Raw genomic sequence first — 18603 nt, 5'->3', positions numbered from 1 at the left:
AGTGGCAATGGTCCCCTATGATCACTTGCAAATATCACAGATATCCTGAGGAAATATTCCTGCAATCACTTTCTCTGATATTAATATAAACCTTTAATTTGCTGTTTGCCCATCTCTGCTCACATGAGTAAGGTGAAAATTTAGGTTTAACCATTGGTTTAACCTTGAAGAGTAATGTAACCTAAACTATATTCTATGATAATTATCCATCCGTTGGTCTTTAAAATTACTTTGGGATAATAACCACCAGAGGAAACGCAGTTGCGTAACACACACATATTCCCAGTCAAACCCAGGAGAGAAGTTGTAATACTGGGGCTGTTCCTGTTCCCACAGTGGCCCTCCTGTCTCCACTTGAATAATGTGGTTACAGGCTCAGGTTGTATCCCTCTCACAATATAGTTCAATTATGACATGCAGCCATTTGGAAGTAAGCAGCATACTTTTTATCATACAGTCTCTGAAGCTTGAAGCATTAGCCATGTCAACATCTGTAACCCTTAGCGTGTACCAAGGGTGATGGTTGATGGAAATGACAACAGAATGCTGGACTCAAAATTGTCGAAAAGCATGTTCAGCTGTCAGAAAAGAAGAAGAGCCTGCTGGATCAGGCCAAAGGCCCATCTTGTCCAGCATCAGGCACCCATTAGTTATTATCCTTTGGAGCCATGTGGTCAGACCTACTTTAAAATATCTGGCATCCCAAGGGGGAAAGTAGGAATTGAGAACTAGCCAAGTTAGCTGTTCTTTGACACAGGTCATCTATCAAATATCTAACATGGCAAACGGCTAACTTTGTGGGGGGAAATAGCCTCTTGAGGCACCAAAATAATCAGCTGAATCCAGGAAGAGATCTGGAATACACATTTAATCAAGAAGCCAATTTGGCTGAAGCCAGTGTCTCCTCTTGCCCTCCCAGGCATGCATGTCTTCAGGTTGTTTATAGGAGCAAACAGCAGGGAGCCCACAGATACATTCACAACTGCCTCCAAGTTTTCACTTATACTCTCCAGTTCAAAGGGTTAATCTTGTTCCTTAGAATAAAGAATTTTGCAACAAGCCCTGATATTTACCACATCAAACACAATTGGAGCCGGCATTGTTTGAAGAACATTAGACAATAGACAAATTAAAGCACAAGGGAAATTTACTTTTACTGGGCCAATGTTTGCAATCTAGTATTCTGCCCAATTTATATCCTAAAGAAAAAGGGACTGTTGAGAGTCACTGTCTGGCTTAATTTTGTGGGCTGCTATCCAAGCCATAGCAACCTTCTTCACCCCCGCTGCTTCTTTTTAAGGTAGCATTATTGTGTGTGCATAGGTATATAGCTATCTCCACATGGTACACACAGAGACTTTAAAAGTAAGCTTTAAGCAGCTTTTTTTAAAAAATCAAAAAGAAAACATTAGGTTTATTTAAAAAAGGGTTTATTGCAAAATAATATGCAAAATAAGCCTCAGCTTCACTTGTCTTATAACAATCACTTCAAAACAGGACATGTTGATCAGCTACCAAAGAGCACCAAATTGATAGCTGCTGAATTTATTGTGATTTTAGGTGGCAAAGGACACCAAAGCACACCATTTCGTCTAGAAATAGAGATTTAAAAGTTCCTTGGTTATCCACTGCAATGACTTTGTGAAAAGTATACTTAAAATGCATAGAAGGTAAAGCATAATATTGTCCACAAAGCCACCCTTGTGGTGGTTGGGGAAAGTAGGTGTATTCTAACTGGGGGGGGGGGGGGTAATATGGCTTATTTTCAAGTGAGGTGGTAAAACTGGATCTTTGCCATACCACCTCAGACCCTGGGTAAGAGCTCCTCTGACTGAACACTTCTCCATACAGAAACACAGCTTGCATACAGAAAACTAGTATTTTGAACGAAGTCTGCATGTGAACCTTCTTCTATGAGACAGTTTTCTGTATGAAATTAATGTTTTTGGTATGAAGAGATATTCTGCCATGTGAGCCTCAGCACCACATGCAGTGTGAAGTGTTTAGCCCAGACATGTACTCCCCCCACCTCCAGCTCAGGGAGAACTAGGGACTCTAAATTCCTCACATCAAAAAGTGCATATGTTTCACATTCTAAAAATATATATATATTTACATTCGATGCACATGCAGCATTACAAAGAAGCTGCTTCTTTACACTTTCCTGTGAATTCCATTAGATACATTCAAGAATAAACATAGTGTATGTTGTAAGGATTCAGACAACCCATATTTCTCCATCAAGTGTTATTTTGGTGGAATTTGCATGCAACTGGGTTGCCTGAAGGGGTGAGATACATACATCGTATACATGCAATAACTTGCACACGCAAAAACCTACCTTGTTGAAAACACAATGGCCATTAAGTCCCTATTGCTTTAGATCCCACATAACTTAATTCCGTCATGATCTCGTCACATGGTGGGTGTGAAAATCACTGTGCAACAGTTCACACGTTCAGATTTCCATACACACAAGCAGCTGTGCTACTGCAACCACATGAGAAAATATTAATGGGAACCAAGCTGCACACACAAGAGAACCATCAGGCATTTCCATAATAATGGCAAATGATTTTCCCTGACTTTGTAAACCGGACCTGGGGAAATTTTTTCTACAAATTTAGCTTTGACAATATTGAAATCTGAACTTCATACCTTTGCATTTGGTACTTCTAAAAAGGAAGGCTTTTCAACCAGAAACAGACAATAAAGTGACTACAAGTGCACTTACAGCTAACTATGAAGCTTTAGAAGTAAACTGGAAAACCTTGGAAGTATGCAATCTAAGCTTAAGGAGCATACAGGTAACTTGCAACTTACGCTTATTTAACTTACGCGATCGCAGCTTTGTTTGGGGAGGGAGGGGGATAAATAAATAAATAAATAAATAAATGGAGAGCAGCAGAAACCCACTCTCCATTTATATATTCCCCTCACCCCACCTACGCAAAGCTGTGATCCCCAGCTTTCGGAAGGCAGCGTGAGGGCTCTCGGGCTTTAGCTCCCACTGGGCTTTGGGAAGTGGGGAAGGGCTCTAGGTCCCTGCCAGAGCCCTTGCGCCACTTTCCTCCTTGGGGGGCCTGGTTCTGGGGGTTCCTAGTTTTATTATTTTTTGCGTATGTCCGTGGATTCCTGGAAGGTATGGGATATGTGGCTATCTTATTCCAACAGCCTGTCCCCCTTACAGACCAGAGAAAAGTTAAAACACTCAAAAATCCCAGTTTCCAGCCAGGACCACAGATCCTTATAATATTGGGATGCCTTATAGGGCAGAATATTGCTCTAAATTGTGTGAGAGTAGGGAAATAGGTACCTGAAGCAGAGGTGGCGTGGAGTATATTATTGTGGGGGATGGGGAGCGGCACAAATACGTTAAATGAGTACCAGTTTTGTTCCAAATATTGGTCAAATTGAAGATGTGTCCAGAATAAAGGGGGGGAGAGACTTGGGTAAGCATGGTCCAAATCTATAAAGCTTTTCTGGATACTCCAAGTAAAAAAATACTGTATGCCTGAAATGTGATCATTTAACAGTTCGCTGGAAGGCTGTCATAGGTAGTAGTTAGACAGCTGCTGGTTTGCGTCCTTTGTTTCGCCTCCGAGTGTTATTGGAGGAAGAGCTGTCTTGTCTGGAGCAGTAATGTTTGGTGACTACTTCTTTGCACTGTTCACATTTCACGGTGCAACACCAGATGAACTTGCAGTTGCAGTTGGTGACTGTTTCTGTCTGCCTAGCCTCCGTTTTCAACCCACACTCTGAACAGAGCCTTTTACAGCTCCGCTTCTCCCACTGGGACAGGTTTGTACCGCCTTGCAGGCATTCTCGTCCTTCGGTGCCGCGGAGGCCCAAGGTCATGTTTTTGACGCAGTAGTCAGAAGAGTCCTCCAAGTAGACAAGTTCACCGGATAGCAGGGTGCTGAAGGTCTCGAGTGTGATTCCACGACTGTCTGCACTGTTTGCCGCTCTCATTCTCTTCTTGTCTGTCTCCAGCTTCTGAGCCTGGCGGTATTTGATCTTCAGGTAATTTCCTGTCTCTCGAAAATCTGAAAGCTGGAGCCAACAGGTTTGGATGCTGCAGCTCCCTGAGACCCCGTGACATTTGCAAACCTTCTTCATGGTTGCTTTTACAGCCTTGGGTGAGAGACAGGAGAACAATTAAGAACACCAAGTCTGGAATGAGCCTGAGAAATGTGCCCTCTGTGCCCACCCCCCAGTTCCACACTGATGTAAATTGCAAGGGGCAGAGAGAGGATGTGGGCCATAACATTCGGTGAGACACAGAGAAGAGAAGCACCAGGCAAGGCAGCTGTAATAGTGGCCATCTTCATTTGCCCTTAGTAGGAGAAGCCAACAGGTGCCCTTCGGATGTTGCTGGACTCTAGCTCCCATCATTCCTGACTGTGGCTGATGGGGAGTCAAAAAGCATCTGGAGGACACCTTATTGCAAGCAAAAGAGGACCCAGTGCAGGTTTTTCCCCCGGGGGTACTCAAGGGTAAAGGTAAAGGTAAAGGGACCCCTGACCATTAGGTCCAGTCATGACCGACTCTGGGGTTGCGGCGCTCATCTCGCTTTATTGGCCGAGGGAGCCGGCATACAGCTTCCGGGTCATGTGGCCAGCATGACTAAGCCACTTCTGGCAAACCAGAGCAGCGCACGGAAACGCCGTTTACCTTCCCGCAGGAGCAGTACCTATTTATCTACTTGCACTCTGACGTGCTTTTGAACTGCTAGGTTGGCAGGAGCAGGGACCAAGCAACGGGAGCTCACCCCGTGGCGGGGATTCGAACCACCAGCCTTCTGATTGGCAAGCCCTAGGCTCTGTGGTTTAACCCACAGCGCCACACGCAGTATCAAAACCTCTTTTTTGTTATTAAAAAGTGTAGCACTTACTTTAAGAACTTCATAGTGAGTACCAGTAGCTATTTTTCTAGAAAAAAAGCACTGCTCACATTTTAAAAAGTTGTGTAGGAGAGGGAATTTAGGCAGGTATAAAGTGCATGATAAACAGCAACTGTCTTCCTTCCCATCAGGGCTTAATTTACCCAGAATGCCCCTAGACCCCAATATAGTAGTAATTCTGGGGAAATTAAGTTAATAGCACCTGCAGCCTAAGCAAAATGTGCTTCCATTTATAGCCCTGGGTTTAGCACCATGCCATTAAAAGCTTTTTAATATTTATTTCTTAATAAAGGAAGCTGGTGACCGGTGATAACCATGTTGGGCTCACCATGATGCATGCCAACACCGGTCCTTGGTGATCGATATTTGGAATAATGCTGTCAGAAGCTTCACTACATCTTAAAAGTTATCAACTCTCATTCAGTATTTATTTTCCAGAAGCTAAATTTCCTAATTATGTGGAGTTGTTTTAGATGGAAGCAGCATGCCATCCAATCCAATGCATGTTTCTCAAAAATCATTCCTCTGTGTTCAGTGGGGCTTGCTCCCCAGTAGGCATAGAATTGCAGTTTGAATTTTCAGTCCAGAAGATACTCAAGACTGGCATGTTTCTATCAGGAATGTATAGGATGCTAGTCCTTTGCCTAAGAGGTTAATCTTCATTGCACCCAAAAATTTGCTTAACAGAACAAACTGTTTAAAGTCATGTTATATATAAACAGAGATTAAACCAGAAATTTGCTTCTTTCAAATTTCAGTTGCATCACACTAATCAAACAGAACTGATCACCTTTGTGTAAAAACATTCCCTTGTTTTGAAACAGAGTGAGGAGGAGTCATAATGAGACTTGTTCAAGCCACTAGGTTGAACCACGACCAGAGAGCCTAGAACAGAAAACTGATCCACCTAACAGAGAACAGGCAACAATTTTGCTCAGCTGATTACGGGTCTGGTAGCCATATGGATAGAAGCAAAGTGTATATTTTTGTTTTTTGTGTCTAGATGGGGTTGCTTGTCTCCTGAAGGAGCAGTTTCAGGGTGCTTCTGTATCCAGCTCTGTCACTGGAGGCTCAGGTAGCCTCTGTGGCTACAAGTGCCTTTTACCAACTGCAGCTGGTTCGACAGCTATGGCCATTCTTGGACCAGGAAAGCCTTGCCACAATAGTTCATGCATTGGTTACTTCAATGCACTCTACTGCATTACTGCAATGCACTCTATGTGGGGCTCCCCTCGTGCTTAATCTGGAATCTGCTGTTAGTGCAGAATGAGAGTACCCCTAAACATTTTTTTTTAGGAAAAAACCCCCACTGCTCTTGGTATATAAAACTCTTAACAACTTGGAACCAGTTTACCTATGAGATCACTTTACCATACCTATGCCATACCTCGACCGCTTCAGCCAAATTGGCACTATTACAGGCGCCACATAATACCCGTTCCACATTTGTAAGAACTTGACTGCTCGGTGTGGCAGCACCTACAGTGTGGAACTCCCTGCCTATTGAGACCTGTACTCTTTTCGGTGCTTGCTAAAAACATTCCTATTTAGACAAACCAATCGAGATGCTTAGAAAACGAGGTGATTTTAATCTGTTTTAGCATTTTAACTTTGGTATATTTTAAAGTAGGGTTGTACATTTTTCCTGATTTTACTCTCTCTAGTTTTTGTCAACTGCTCTAAGGGTGTGTGTGTTTTTTACAATCAAGCGGTCTATAAATTTTATGAAATAAATAAATACATTTTTACTGCTATTTTCTTGTTTTGTTGCAACCAAATACAAATGAATACAATTGTAAGGGGTTTTTTGTTTTGTTTTTAAAGTAACCCACTGAAGTGGTAGTTTCTCTATCCTGCTTAAAACAATTAGGTATGCCCCATCTCTATTTCAGAAAATAAGAAGCAGGTAAAATTAATCAGGAATTCACCCTGAGGGCCTGATAAGGTGACTCCGCCCGCATTCAATGTTGAGCAACCCTTATTTCCAGTCAGTCCATGAAATCAGTGAGTCAGTCAGCTTATTCAGAAAAGGACAGCCTGAAGGGGCGACTCTCAGGTCACTCTTCTCTTTGGCCATTTACACATTTTAAAAGAAGTATTTTTCAAATGAAGACTACATATTTTCTCACTTACCAGTCTCCCTGCCTCATTATTGTGCAAATTCATTGAAGCTCTGGTATCATGCGCTGTCTCCAAAGCATCCACAAATTTTTTGGCGATTCTTTCACCAAATTCTACATTGTCACTGCAGCCTCCCCAAACCCATCCTTTTCCACCTGGGGGGACAAAAATAACATAATTTGCAAACTGTTCTGGTATGAATCTTCCAACAGAAATGGGTTTGAGCACATGGAGGTATCACAGAAGAAACAGGGAAAGGGGTAGTAGCCAGGTTTGGACCGGAATGAAAGTAGGGGCTAAGAAATATAATTTAATTATAATTTAGTTTGAATTGTATCTTTCATGCTAGTGGGAAGCCAGACTTAGCAACCAAAAACAGCTGGCACAAAGCGTGGAGATGGAGATTCTGCCACCTAGAAGTGTGAAAAGCAAAGCAATACGTAATGAACTCATACCAGAATTATGCCCACCAAGATGAGGTCTCACCTGCATGTCCCTTTCTTGAGTTATCGCAGCCACAGTTTTCAAATTCTCCCATGCTGCAGTTCCTGGTAAGAGTGTACATTACGCCAGCTGAGCTAATGGCATGAACAAAAGACGTCTCCCTGGTAGCTGAAAGAAGGACCAGTCAGCATCAGGAGAAAAGAAAAGAAAAGGTCAAAATTGTCCCCTACATTTCTTCTTCTACTCTTTCCTGGTCTCTAGATCCCTTTTATAAATCCACTATAACATGAGCATTGATATATAATACTTGGAACTAAGCATTAGGTCAGGTTTTATTTTTCTGCACTAAACATGGTCTGTGTATCACTAACATCAGAGCATTATGGAATATATACAATCATTTAACACAGAAACAAAAAGTCTATGATCACAACTTTTATATCCCAGCTATTGGGCTGGTAAACTATCTTGCTTTAGAGTCATATCATACAAAGTTGGCATGCCTGTTTGGTGAAAGTACAGAGAAGGTACTGTTCTAAAAGCTCTTGGGAAATAAAGCTGCTGCTGCTAATATTTATTTATTTTGCAGGTTTATATACCGCTTTATAGTTAAAAGCTACAGAAGCAGTGTGCAATACGATAAAATACCAAAGATACAGACTCAAACTAAAAACAATAAAACTATTCTTAAACAAAAATGTAGCCACCTAAATATGAAGATACAGTACTAGGCACTTCAGCTGGTAATTATTTTCAGAAAGCTGGAGCTGAAACACCATATACTCTATTTCTTATAAAAACTAAGGGTACCTCTGGAGCATTTGGTACTCGCAGCAGTTCACTTATTTTTGTATTACTGTTGAAGCTTCAATCGTATACCTTCTTATCTTGGAGTACATCTCATTGAATTCAATGGGATGTACTTCTGAGTAGACTGGCACAGAATTGCACCCATCCATTTAATGTATTATTGAATTTATATCCCACCCACCCCCTAAAGAAGTCCAGGGCGGCAAACACATGGGCCTTAAAACAGTATTATAAAATGAAATAACAATAAATAATAAAATATCAGAAATTCTCTAAAAACACAGCAGTTTTTGTTTTGTTTGTTTAGCTCTTCTTATTCTGGAGATGGATTCCTTCCATTTGCATTTTGTAAGATAGTTTGACATTTTTTAAAAAACAAGATAAATAGGAAGAGAGATTGTAGCTTTAAAATAAATAGATATGTTCTTGGCTAAATCCAATGTTATTTTTTGAGGGGGAGAGGTCTCTCAGGGAAAAAGTACCCCCTGATCTGGAAGCACTTTCCCTGTTCTTCAGTGGTGATGGAAATGGGAGCCAGGTTGGTGGACTGTGAGGCAAGAGCTGAAGAAACTTTGCTTCCAATTTCCACTCAGCCACGAATCTCACTAGGTGACCTTTGGCCAGTTGCTCACTTTCAGCCTTACCTACCTCACAAGGTTGTTGTTGTTGTGAAAGGTAAAAGGAGTGCAAAAGAACTTTGTGCCCCAGCCTTAGCTCCTTAGAAGAAGGGTGGGACGAGATGCAATAAATGATAGCTTATTCATTAAAAAAAAAAAAACTCTGAATGTGTTCCAAAAGCATTTTCGTTTGTTCATTTCTTCACACATTCCAGGATCAAAGCCTGACATTGCCAAGAAGCCCACATTTCCTCATTAGAAGTTGCCCACCACAGAACCCAGACAGACCTGTCTGTAGGAAAGGACATGCGGAAATCCACTTACCACTTCTCAGCTTATTGTGAGTGGAGAGTTGCAGGGTACTCTCAGGACAATTCCAACGCTCCCAGGCAAACTGGTACTTACATTCTTCAATTCCACGTAGGGCACCAGCAGCCACACTGGACGAATATGTCAAATATGCCTTTAACAGACCAAAAAAGGGGTGACGTGAGGTGTTTATTTTTTCTCTCTCAACCCCCCCCCCCAACATCCTTGAAACAGCCAGTTTCTATCTAGTTCCCCTCCACTCTGCAACAGGAATTGTAGCTTTGTATCAGCAGATGTGGGTACTTCATTCAAGCAGACTAGGTTGAAAGCTATTTAAACTCACAATACTGAAAAGGGGTGGGTGGAAATTACCTGGGTTCCTGACATCAAAAAGTTGTTCACGGACCTGAAGGAGGGAAAGAGAGAAAAACAACAATAAAACAGCTCATTGAACAGAATTTTAAGGCCATCCTTTTTGAAGTGGGTGGCAACCACCAAGTAGCAGTGAGGCTTGAACTCCTACCATGCTGATATCCTGAAGATCTCTCCGTAAATTCTTATAACAGTAAGGATGGCAAAGGTGCCCCTCTTCATGGTGACTCTGTATTCCACTAGCAGATCCAAAAGCTTTCCCCCCCAGACAACATAGGCTTTTTCTAGATAGGAGCGGGGAGGAGGACACACAGCTAAGATCCTTTTCTTCTATGCCAAATGAGAGATAATCCAGAATAAAGAAAGTTACAGCAACCAAAATCCCAAGTTATTTATAAGCTGAGCTCCTGAAGGGCGTCTATTTGCTGCCCAATGATAAAAGAGCTTCTGATCCAATGGTTGAAAAGATAGCAAAGGAACCGCCTGATGGTGCACTTCAAAAGGCCGGGAGGCAGTTGCCATCTGAATCTCTGTAGTGATTCTGAAGAATGGCAAACTTGCCTAACAATAGAGAACTTTTAATTCAATTAAGGGGGCTTTTGACTTTAGCTGAAGTGCACTTGCTTTCTCTTTTAAAACAAACAAACACCTCCCCTTCCTTAGCCAAGGTCTCTCACCACCATCTCTTCTGCCATTCCCCCAAAATCAGGATCTATTATTTTATTTTTATTTTTTCTCTCTCTGGGGAGAAAATGGCTACAATGCTTGATGATTCCAATGAAGTCCCAATAGCCATTGCAGGAGCCATCCCACAGTTAATGTGCTGTGGATTTGGCCATAGACTTGAGGTTTCAGCTAGGATTAAAAAAAAAACAAAAACCCAAAAACAAGCAGCAGCAGATTCTAAGGCTTAGAACATTCAAAAGTATCAGTACCAGCTTTGGCCAGGCACTTTGGCAATCCTGCTTTTACCCAATTAGTTTCTCCTCAGCATGCAGTAGCTTAAGGCAACAGGTTCCTTCCAGAAAATAAAAGCTGGTGATTGTACTTTTTTGCACAAAAGCCCATCCGTTCTTTATAACTTGACTTTGGACAAGCAGAATAGAGACCCTGGCAATTTCAGGGAATCTTCCCTTGCATACAAACATCTAAAGCAGAAGTGACTAGGAATTGTCAATTGACTTTTCTATAGCATATGCAAAAGGAAAGTATTTATTAAGCTCATCATGCAATAGATTAGCTTTCCAGCTGCCACAGAACACTGCCTTCTGGGCCTATGGAAAGCTGTGAGTGGGAGCATCATTTGGCATTGGGGGGGGAATTCATTTTAGAGTGGAAGCCTATGCATGTTTGCTCAGAAGCAAGTGTTCCTTTGTTCAGTGGATCTAACTCCTGAAAGACTATTTAGTGAAAAGCTTAGCGACAATCTGCTTTTCTGAGTATTTTGCAGGATAAATCCTGTTTTTGGCTCCCTATGCCAGTATAACTATGATAAAGTTCACCTCTGTTCTTAAGTTTCCATCAGACATGATTTGTATGAGACGCAATGCCCATCCTATAGTTAGGGCAATATTCATTTGATTTCTAAAAACTATTAATATTTCACTCACCTGTTTATTTTCTTAATCACTCTGTGAGGCAGATGACTTTAATTCCCACTTTATGGATGAAAAAATGATACCGGTAATTATTTTTCCAAGATCACTAACTGAGCTAATGACAGCTGGGATATGAACCCAGGACTAGTACCACTTGGCTGAACTCCTAAAACAATTTACTCTGGAATAACATAACCAAACTCCATTAAATAACTCCAGAAAAAGTGGTTCAAGTATCTGCAATTAAACTTGTTCTCAAGGAATCTCTCTGCAAAAAAAAAAGTACAACTTTTGTGAAACAGAAGACACCACTTCTTATAATATGAAACCAGCCATGAAGTTCACTGGGTGACCTTGGGCCAGTCAGTATCTCTCAGTTTAACCTACCTCACAGGATTGTTGTGAGGTAAAATGGGAAGGAGGGGAACTATGTATACCACCTTGACCTTCTTGGAGGAAAGGTGGGATATAAATATGAAAACATACATATACACATACAAAGAGTGTAAAATTCCTTGCCTATGAAACGAGGCATCACTGAAACATTTCACCAGATGTTTTGGTAGCCAGTTCCATATTGCAGCATAAGCCACATGGCCAGGGCAGGCCCAGGGCTCCTTCCCTCTGAAAGACAATTTCCCCTTGACTCCAAGTTTATTAGCAAGCAATAGAAGGAACTTATCATCACCCAAGATCATGTGAAAGGGAAACCTGGAGCCAGTCTGGCAAAGCTGCAAACAAACATTTGCAACCAGAGGATTAAAACAGTGGGCTAGTGAGAATGTAATGAATGCAAAATACCTCTTAATGAGCCCAGAGCTTTCACAGAGTGAATGTATTCCTGCAGGGAAGACAAAACTCTGGCTGGAGTCACTCTCTTAATCATTAACATCCTGGGAAGATAGCTCTCCTTCCAGAGAGCCCGGGAAAGGGCCTGTTTATAATAAAGAGCTTGATGGGAACATGGCTGGCGAACCTGAAGAGGGTTTTCGCATAAAAGTCATTATTTAGCACCTTCCAAAAAAAAAAAAAAAAAATAGTTTTAAAAGTCTGAAATCCTTATCTATCTAATCTTTATGCTCTGTTTGTGTTCGTCCATTGCATTTTGCCAAAAACAATTACCTAATCACTAAGTACTTGAATAGTAAATTGTGTCAGAAATTCATAGCTGCAGGCGCATTCTGATAAGATATATCTTTATGAAGACTTAAGACTTCTAAATTAGGTGTCTAGGAAGTTTCTGTAGATAAATCCAGACCCATTGGATCATCTATCTTAGTACTCAGTCTCAGTCTACATCAAGGGTTGAGAACTTATGACCCTCAATATGTTGCTGGACTCCATTTCCCATCAGGCACATCCACCGAGGCCATTGTGGTACCCAGCATCAGAAGGGCCGCATGTTCAACTGAATATTCCTGCATTGCAGGGGGTTGGACTAGATGATCCTCGGGGTCCCTTCCAACTCTACAATTCTATGATTCTCCAGTGCTGTGTAAGAATCTGAACCCAGGAATTCAAGGAAGCTCAGCATGTTCGGGTCTCATCAGTACCTGGATGGTTGACCACCAGGAAACACCATGTATGCTGCCTAGATTTCCATTGCAGAAGAAAGGCGATATATAAACAGTAATAAACTGAGAAGACTAGCAATAATGCCGACATTCTTCATAGCCTGAAGCAAGGTAAGTTTTGCAGAGTGTCAGATTTCATTGGAAACCCATGAGTCCTGGTTGCATTTCATAGACTGTTCAACATCAGTCAGACACTTTCAGTGGAATGTAGCTGACTCCTCTGATAAAAATGTTAACTGTCTTTGGTAAATTAATCTAGTTGCAATCTGGGCTTTTCACAGCCCTGCGGTGATGAAGTGATTAGCAGCAATGGGAAGCCCTTGGAGGGAAAGGATAGTTTGTTTTTGGTAGTGAAGAGGGAGCCCACCTCTCATTCTCACAATGTTGTTGGACAATGCAATGAGTTGCTTTTCCTACCATGGAGGGAAATAGTGGAGGCTTCAACTGTTGAATTTCTTCCTGTGGTGCAGCACTGAAAAAGCAGAAGTTCTCTTCCAGGGAAAAGGTGGCAAGAGGATTATGAAATTGTCTTCTTAACAGGGCAAACCTAACCCTATATCTACTGAAGATCTACTGAAAAGCAGCCTACTGACTAGGACAGGGGTAGAGAACCCGAGGCCCTCCTGATGTAGCTGAACTACAGCTCCCATAATCCCTGACCATTGGCCATGCTGGATAGGGTTGATTGAAAGTGGAGTCCAACAACATCTGGAGGACCACAGGTTCCTCATCCTTTGACTAGGATGATAATGGTATTGTTCTAAGTCAAATGAAACCTCCACATTTGGCGGGCCACATGTTCCGCACTCCCACTTTAGAGTCCCCAACAATACAATAAAAATCAATAAAAGTCAATAAAAAGTGGTGAAAGTATAACAGCAGTCAGGAGTTGGGACATAATAAGTTTTACAAGGTAGTCCCCTGTACTGTATTGCCTAAATGCAAAAATATAACAGAGATCTTTCTCCTTACCTGCACCTTGGATTTGATGTTATAAAGAATTGTTATATGCAGCTATACTGTTTAGTTGTGTTCATGTTGTATTGTATATGCTATTTTGGAATATTAATTGTTTCCTATAATCAAACGATTTTAAAAACTATATAAAAAAAGAAAAAATGATGAAACTACATGCAGCCATGAGAAACCACATTCTATCAAGGTTTACTCATAAAATCAAAATAATTCCAATAGGAGCTACTCTCAGATAAGTGTGTCCAAGATGGCAGTCTCACTGTGTCAGGGATATACGGTTGGGATAGTTGGCAGAAACTGAATAGAATGATAGCTACAACTATTCCGCTATGGCGCAAATGTGTGAAAAGTGGAGAGGAACATTTGAAAATTATATATAGGGAGAGGGAACGCCTCCAAAAAATCCAACTTTTGCTCCCTTGCCCAGGCATCAGATCGTACACTGCAAAGCTCCACAATAACAACAACACCTGGGTAATTAGAAAGACTCTCCCCTTCCGTGAAGACATATAACAAGGCCTTTTTTTATTGTGTTCATCTGCATTGCTCTCCATGGGAGGCCAGAATACATCCCCTATGTGTGATGCCATATACTTTATTTGTACTGTATACAGAAACTCACAACTGGGTGGGGGAGGTTTCTTGGATGACTCATTTCCCTGCACTGTTTTGTTTTCAACTTAACCACTTGTAGTCACATATAATTGGAGATGGCTATCTGAAGACATTCAAGAGCAATGTGCTATCTTCCCATTTAAAGGCACTAAATATGTGTTCCCATATCTACTTACCTGAGAGGAGTCCCTGCTGAACTTCCTTGGTAGATATTATAGAATTGCACTGTAATCAACCCTACATTCAGTACTATCATTTTAACATTATCCATTGTTTGTTTTTTTGTGTTTATATATATATATATATATATATATATATATATATATATAGTTTGTTCACAAAATATAGTGGTGAGGTGTAATTAATTTTATTAATGATGTGTAATTATATGGACCCTGAAGACCACCAGCTTGAAACACATGTTGGAAACCTAATTTTACATAAATAGTGAGCATTATACCTGCTCTCCTCCCCGCCCCCCTTCCTGTAGACTTTTGCCACAGTGAACATTTCCTTCTCAATTAGTATGATGCTTCTTTGGACTGAGAGACTCCCGCTGGATGTTTATAGATGAAATTGCTTTGTTGAATAGGGCATTTAAACACAACTTGTTAGTAGACAATCTCATGAATGGAATCCCTCCACACCCAAGCCTCAGAGGATGCAAGACAGGGGCAAGGTGGTCCTCCAGATATTCTTAGATTCTATCACACTTGCCAGCATGACCAATTACTGGGGATAATAGGAACTGTAGTTCAATATTGAAGGAGGGCCACAGGCCCTCCACCCCGATCTAGAAGTAAGGTGTGCAAATATGTGGCATGAAATATTTCACCCATCTCCTATCAGAATATATATCTAGTTCAAAACATTATGTCAAAACAGAGTTCAAAACAATCATTGGAACTTTCAAATATCTTTCCAAAGGCTGGACTTCTGATCTGAGAAATTTGCATCCACTCCCAATGTATTTTCCTGTGATTAATTTATTGGCACCAGGACATCCAGATTCCAGGTGTTTACAGATGCTGTGGATTTAGAATGACTGCTGACTCCTATGTTACTGCTCTCTTGCAGTCCAAATAGCAGACCTGGTACTAGTAGGGTTGTTGCAGATGGCACAAACAGCAACTGCAGCTCAAGGCTATAATACCGGTTGAGGTACTTGAGATATCTTTATCTCTCCTATCCCAGTTTATAATACTACAGTGTTAAATCAATTGGAAGGGAAGTTACTTCTTAGATGCAGAGTTTGGGAGAGCTGGCAAGGCTAATAGGGCAGGTGGAAGTCTTACTGTCTCCTTTCTAACAAGTATCCTTCAAATCTCCCATACATCATATGCAAAAAATTGAAACTGAATGTGTCTTTCTCCACAATTATACCTGCTGTACAATGAAATGCCTTTAGTTCTGTGACCATGAGTAACACATGACTTATCTTTGTTTGTCCCAGCAGTCTTAGGTCCCCAAAGAAGCTTTCTATAGAAATGTTATCAGCAGGAATTTGCAGCTTTGGGCTGAACCTTTGGGGATGGACTGAAGCTTTATGATAAGACGTATCTAGTGTGCAAATTGAATTATGTTAAACATTCATCATAGTAGGGCGTCTGATAGGTGGCAGTCTATAGCCTAGGGTCAGATAGCCATCAACCTAGGTAATGTTAGCAGGACACTACTAACATTAAACCCAAGAATGTTATTGTTTTAGACAATGTGAAGGACACCCCCTTTATTACAAAAAAATAAAAAAAATCTGACCAACTGACTGGCAGATATCCCCTTTATGCTTTTCCAAAATGGACATCCTCTCTTTTCTCGAGAAGGTTGCAATAAGCAGATAAGTGGCCTAACTGATAAAATCTGGGCACATTCCTCTGCAATGCTGCTACCCCAGTGACTTCTGTGTGAAATTCCTTGTAAAAATCATATGCACCATATTTACCAAATTCCTTCAGCTGCAGTGATGGCTAACCAGAAGCCCAGCTGCTAATCAGCCCCATCACTCACTTCTTTTTTTAAAGATCCCCCTAAACCCCACCAATTTTGTTAGTGACAGACGCAAAAAAGTAGGCACAGTCCAACACCCTGATGATGTAAATTGCCCCCCTCCTCCCTCATCAATCAATCTGATGAGGGAGGAGAAGGCGATTTGTATTACAATTACCATAGTGGAGATGGACTCAGCCTAGAGATTTAAACCTCTCCTATGAAGGCAAGGGAACAAATTGCCCCTCCCATGTCATCAGATGGATTATTTGATAAGTAGGGAAGGGGCAGTACTGATCTGCACAGGTCATCTGAGGAAGAGTGGTTGTGTGCCTAAGACTGAAATTTATATTCTCCTAACTTGAGAACAGCCTTAATTTATAGATGATTTTCAGGAAAGGGTGCAGAAGGGTGTTGATAACCATCCTAGTGGTGTAGTAATAAAACTACTAGAGCATTTGCAAAAATCTTAAGCAGGTATGGTTTCAAATTGGATGGGGAACCATATGTTGAGCTTCCTGCATTGGAGCGGGTTGGACCATGTGCATAGGCAGGATTTTTGTTAGGGGGGCAGAACTGATGTGATTGGTCAGTTAGTTAAGTATTTCTATTGTTTTACTTGATCCGGGGAGGGGCAGCTGCCCCCCTGACTACACCCACGGGTTGGACCAGATGACCCTCAGGATCCTTCCAACGCTACAATTCTATGATTCTAATATTATCTCCTTGAAATTAATCAATAAGGTTTATAGTTTATTTTTTTTAAAAAAGCTTGACCTTTTAAAAAGTATTCCCCTCCCCAAAGGAGAAATTCAAAAGTGAAGTGTGACATTACTCTTACTTCCTGCCATCAACTTACCTTCATCTTGCCTCCCGGGCAGCGACGGTCGCGTCGGGGAGGGCCCTCCGCGGGCCGGCCGGAGACTGGCGTTCAGGCGGAGCGGCAGCCTCCTCTCCCTGCGTCCGTCCGGCGTTCCGGCGCCCTCGCTTAGCGACCCGATCCCGGCGCGGTGCCTGCTCCCAGGCGGCGCTGCCGCCGCATCCCGTCCCGTCCTTCCGCGGCCCCGCCGCGCTGACAGCGTCCCCTCGCCCGCCGCCGCCCGGCGTCGGGGTGGGGTCCAGGGGCCCTCCGAGCCGGAGACGATGGCGCGGCTGCCGTGCGCCCGCTGTCCCCTCAGCGTCCGCGTCCTCCCGGCGCCCGCTCGTCTCCGCGAGTGCATCCTTCTCTCACTCCCCCGGCTGCGTTGTTGTTGTCCCAGTTGTTGTCGTCCCAGCCTGTCGCGGGCCCCCTTGGACGGTCCCCGCCCGGGGAGCCGGGGCGGCTCCGCTCCCGCCCGCCCGCCCGCCCGCCCGCCCGCGGGGTCCCAGCCGAGGGGCCGGCCCCGGGACGCGGCGCGGCGACGCCGACCACCGAGACCCGTCGTCCCCCACGAGCGAGGGTCCAGGGCGGCTACCTGGTTGATCCTGCCAGTAGCATATGCTTGTCTCAAAGATTAAGCCATGCATGTCTAAGTACACACGGGCGTTACAGTGAAACTGCGAATGGCTCATTAAATCAGTTATGGTTCCTTTGGTCGCTCCCACCGTTCCTTGGATAACTGTGGTAATTCTAGAGCTAATACATGCCAACGAGCGCTGACCTCCGGGGATGCGTGCATTTATCAGACCAAAACCAACCCGGGCTTGCCCGGCCGCTTTGGTGACTCTAGATAACCTCGGGCCGATCGCACGCCCCCGTGGCGGCGACGACGCATTCAAATGTCTGCCCTATCAACTTTTGATGGTACTTTCTGTGCCTACCATGGTGACCACGGGTAACGGGGAATCAGGGTTCGATTCCGGAGAGGGAGCCTGAGAAACGGCTACCACATCCAAGGAAGGCAGCAGGCGCGCAAATTACCCACTCCCGACGCGGGGAGGTAGTGACGAAAAATAACAATTTAAAACAAAAACAAAAAAACAAAAAAACTTACCTTCATCTTTTATAATATGCAGAAAGCCCTGGTTAGAGAACCAAATGAAAAAAGCCGTCCCAGTTATTTTGTATGCCTTCGTGACATGACTCTGTTTGACCATCACTACATCTTGGAAGTGGAAGTAACCTATGAATCAGTATAATAACAGGTAGAATCCATTACGTACTCCCATTTCTTGTAGCAGAGCAGAGGTGGAACACGTTTTCCTTGCCTCCACATGATTGCATCCTGAATTTGCATCCCACCCCCGCTGTCCCTGCCTAGATGTGTGGAGGTCCTTCCATAGTCTAGTCAAGAGCTACC

General features: G+C 42.7%; 1 protein-coding gene across 2 annotated transcripts; it reads right to left on the bottom strand.

Annotated features, from left to right (window-relative positions):
- Positions 1–1434: 1434 nt before the first annotated feature.
- WNT8A (Wnt family member 8A) lies at positions 1435–18335 on the bottom strand. 2 transcript variants are annotated; one of them, XM_080996336.1, is made up of 6 exons: positions 18298–18335; positions 9577–9610; positions 9220–9358; positions 7511–7636; positions 7037–7179; positions 1435–4134 (listed from the first exon to the last, which is right to left on the bottom strand). In XM_080996336.1, exons 2-6 carry the CDS (start codon positions 9589–9591, stop codon positions 3565–3567), a joined length of 993 nt encoding a protein of 330 aa, XP_080852462.1. In that variant the 5' UTR covers positions 9592–9610; positions 18298–18335; the 3' UTR covers positions 1435–3564. The 2 variants fall into 2 exon arrangements, with proteins under 2 accessions (XP_080852462.1, XP_080852461.1); XM_080996335.1 differs by lacking the exon at positions 18298–18335 and adding an exon at positions 9728–10362.
- Positions 18336–18603: the final 268 nt, after the last annotated feature.

This window comes from Podarcis pityusensis (assembly GCF_964106645.2).
Source record: "Podarcis pityusensis genome assembly, chromosome: 2".
NCBI lineage: Eukaryota > Metazoa > Chordata > Lepidosauria > Squamata > Lacertidae > Podarcis > Podarcis pityusensis.
The sequence above is the reverse complement of the archived record's forward strand: the minus strand, read 5'-3'. Positions and strand labels throughout refer to the sequence as shown.

What these genes read in the sequence shown, in the direction of transcription:
- WNT8A (XM_080996335.1), bottom strand. Translation starts at nt 9,798, where the DNA reads ATGAAGAGGGGCACCTTTGCCATCCTTACTGTTATAAGAATTTACGGA. An exon ending in ATCTTCAGGATATCAGCATG is followed by an intron (nt 9,611 to 9,727) that starts GTAGGAGTTCAA and finishes TCCCTCCTTCAG; the next exon opens with GTCCGTGAACAACTTTTTGA. An exon ending in ATAATGAGGCAGGGAGACTG is followed by an intron (nt 4,135 to 7,036) that starts GTAAGTGAGAAA and finishes CTCTCACCCAAG; the next exon opens with GCTGTAAAAGCAACCATGAA.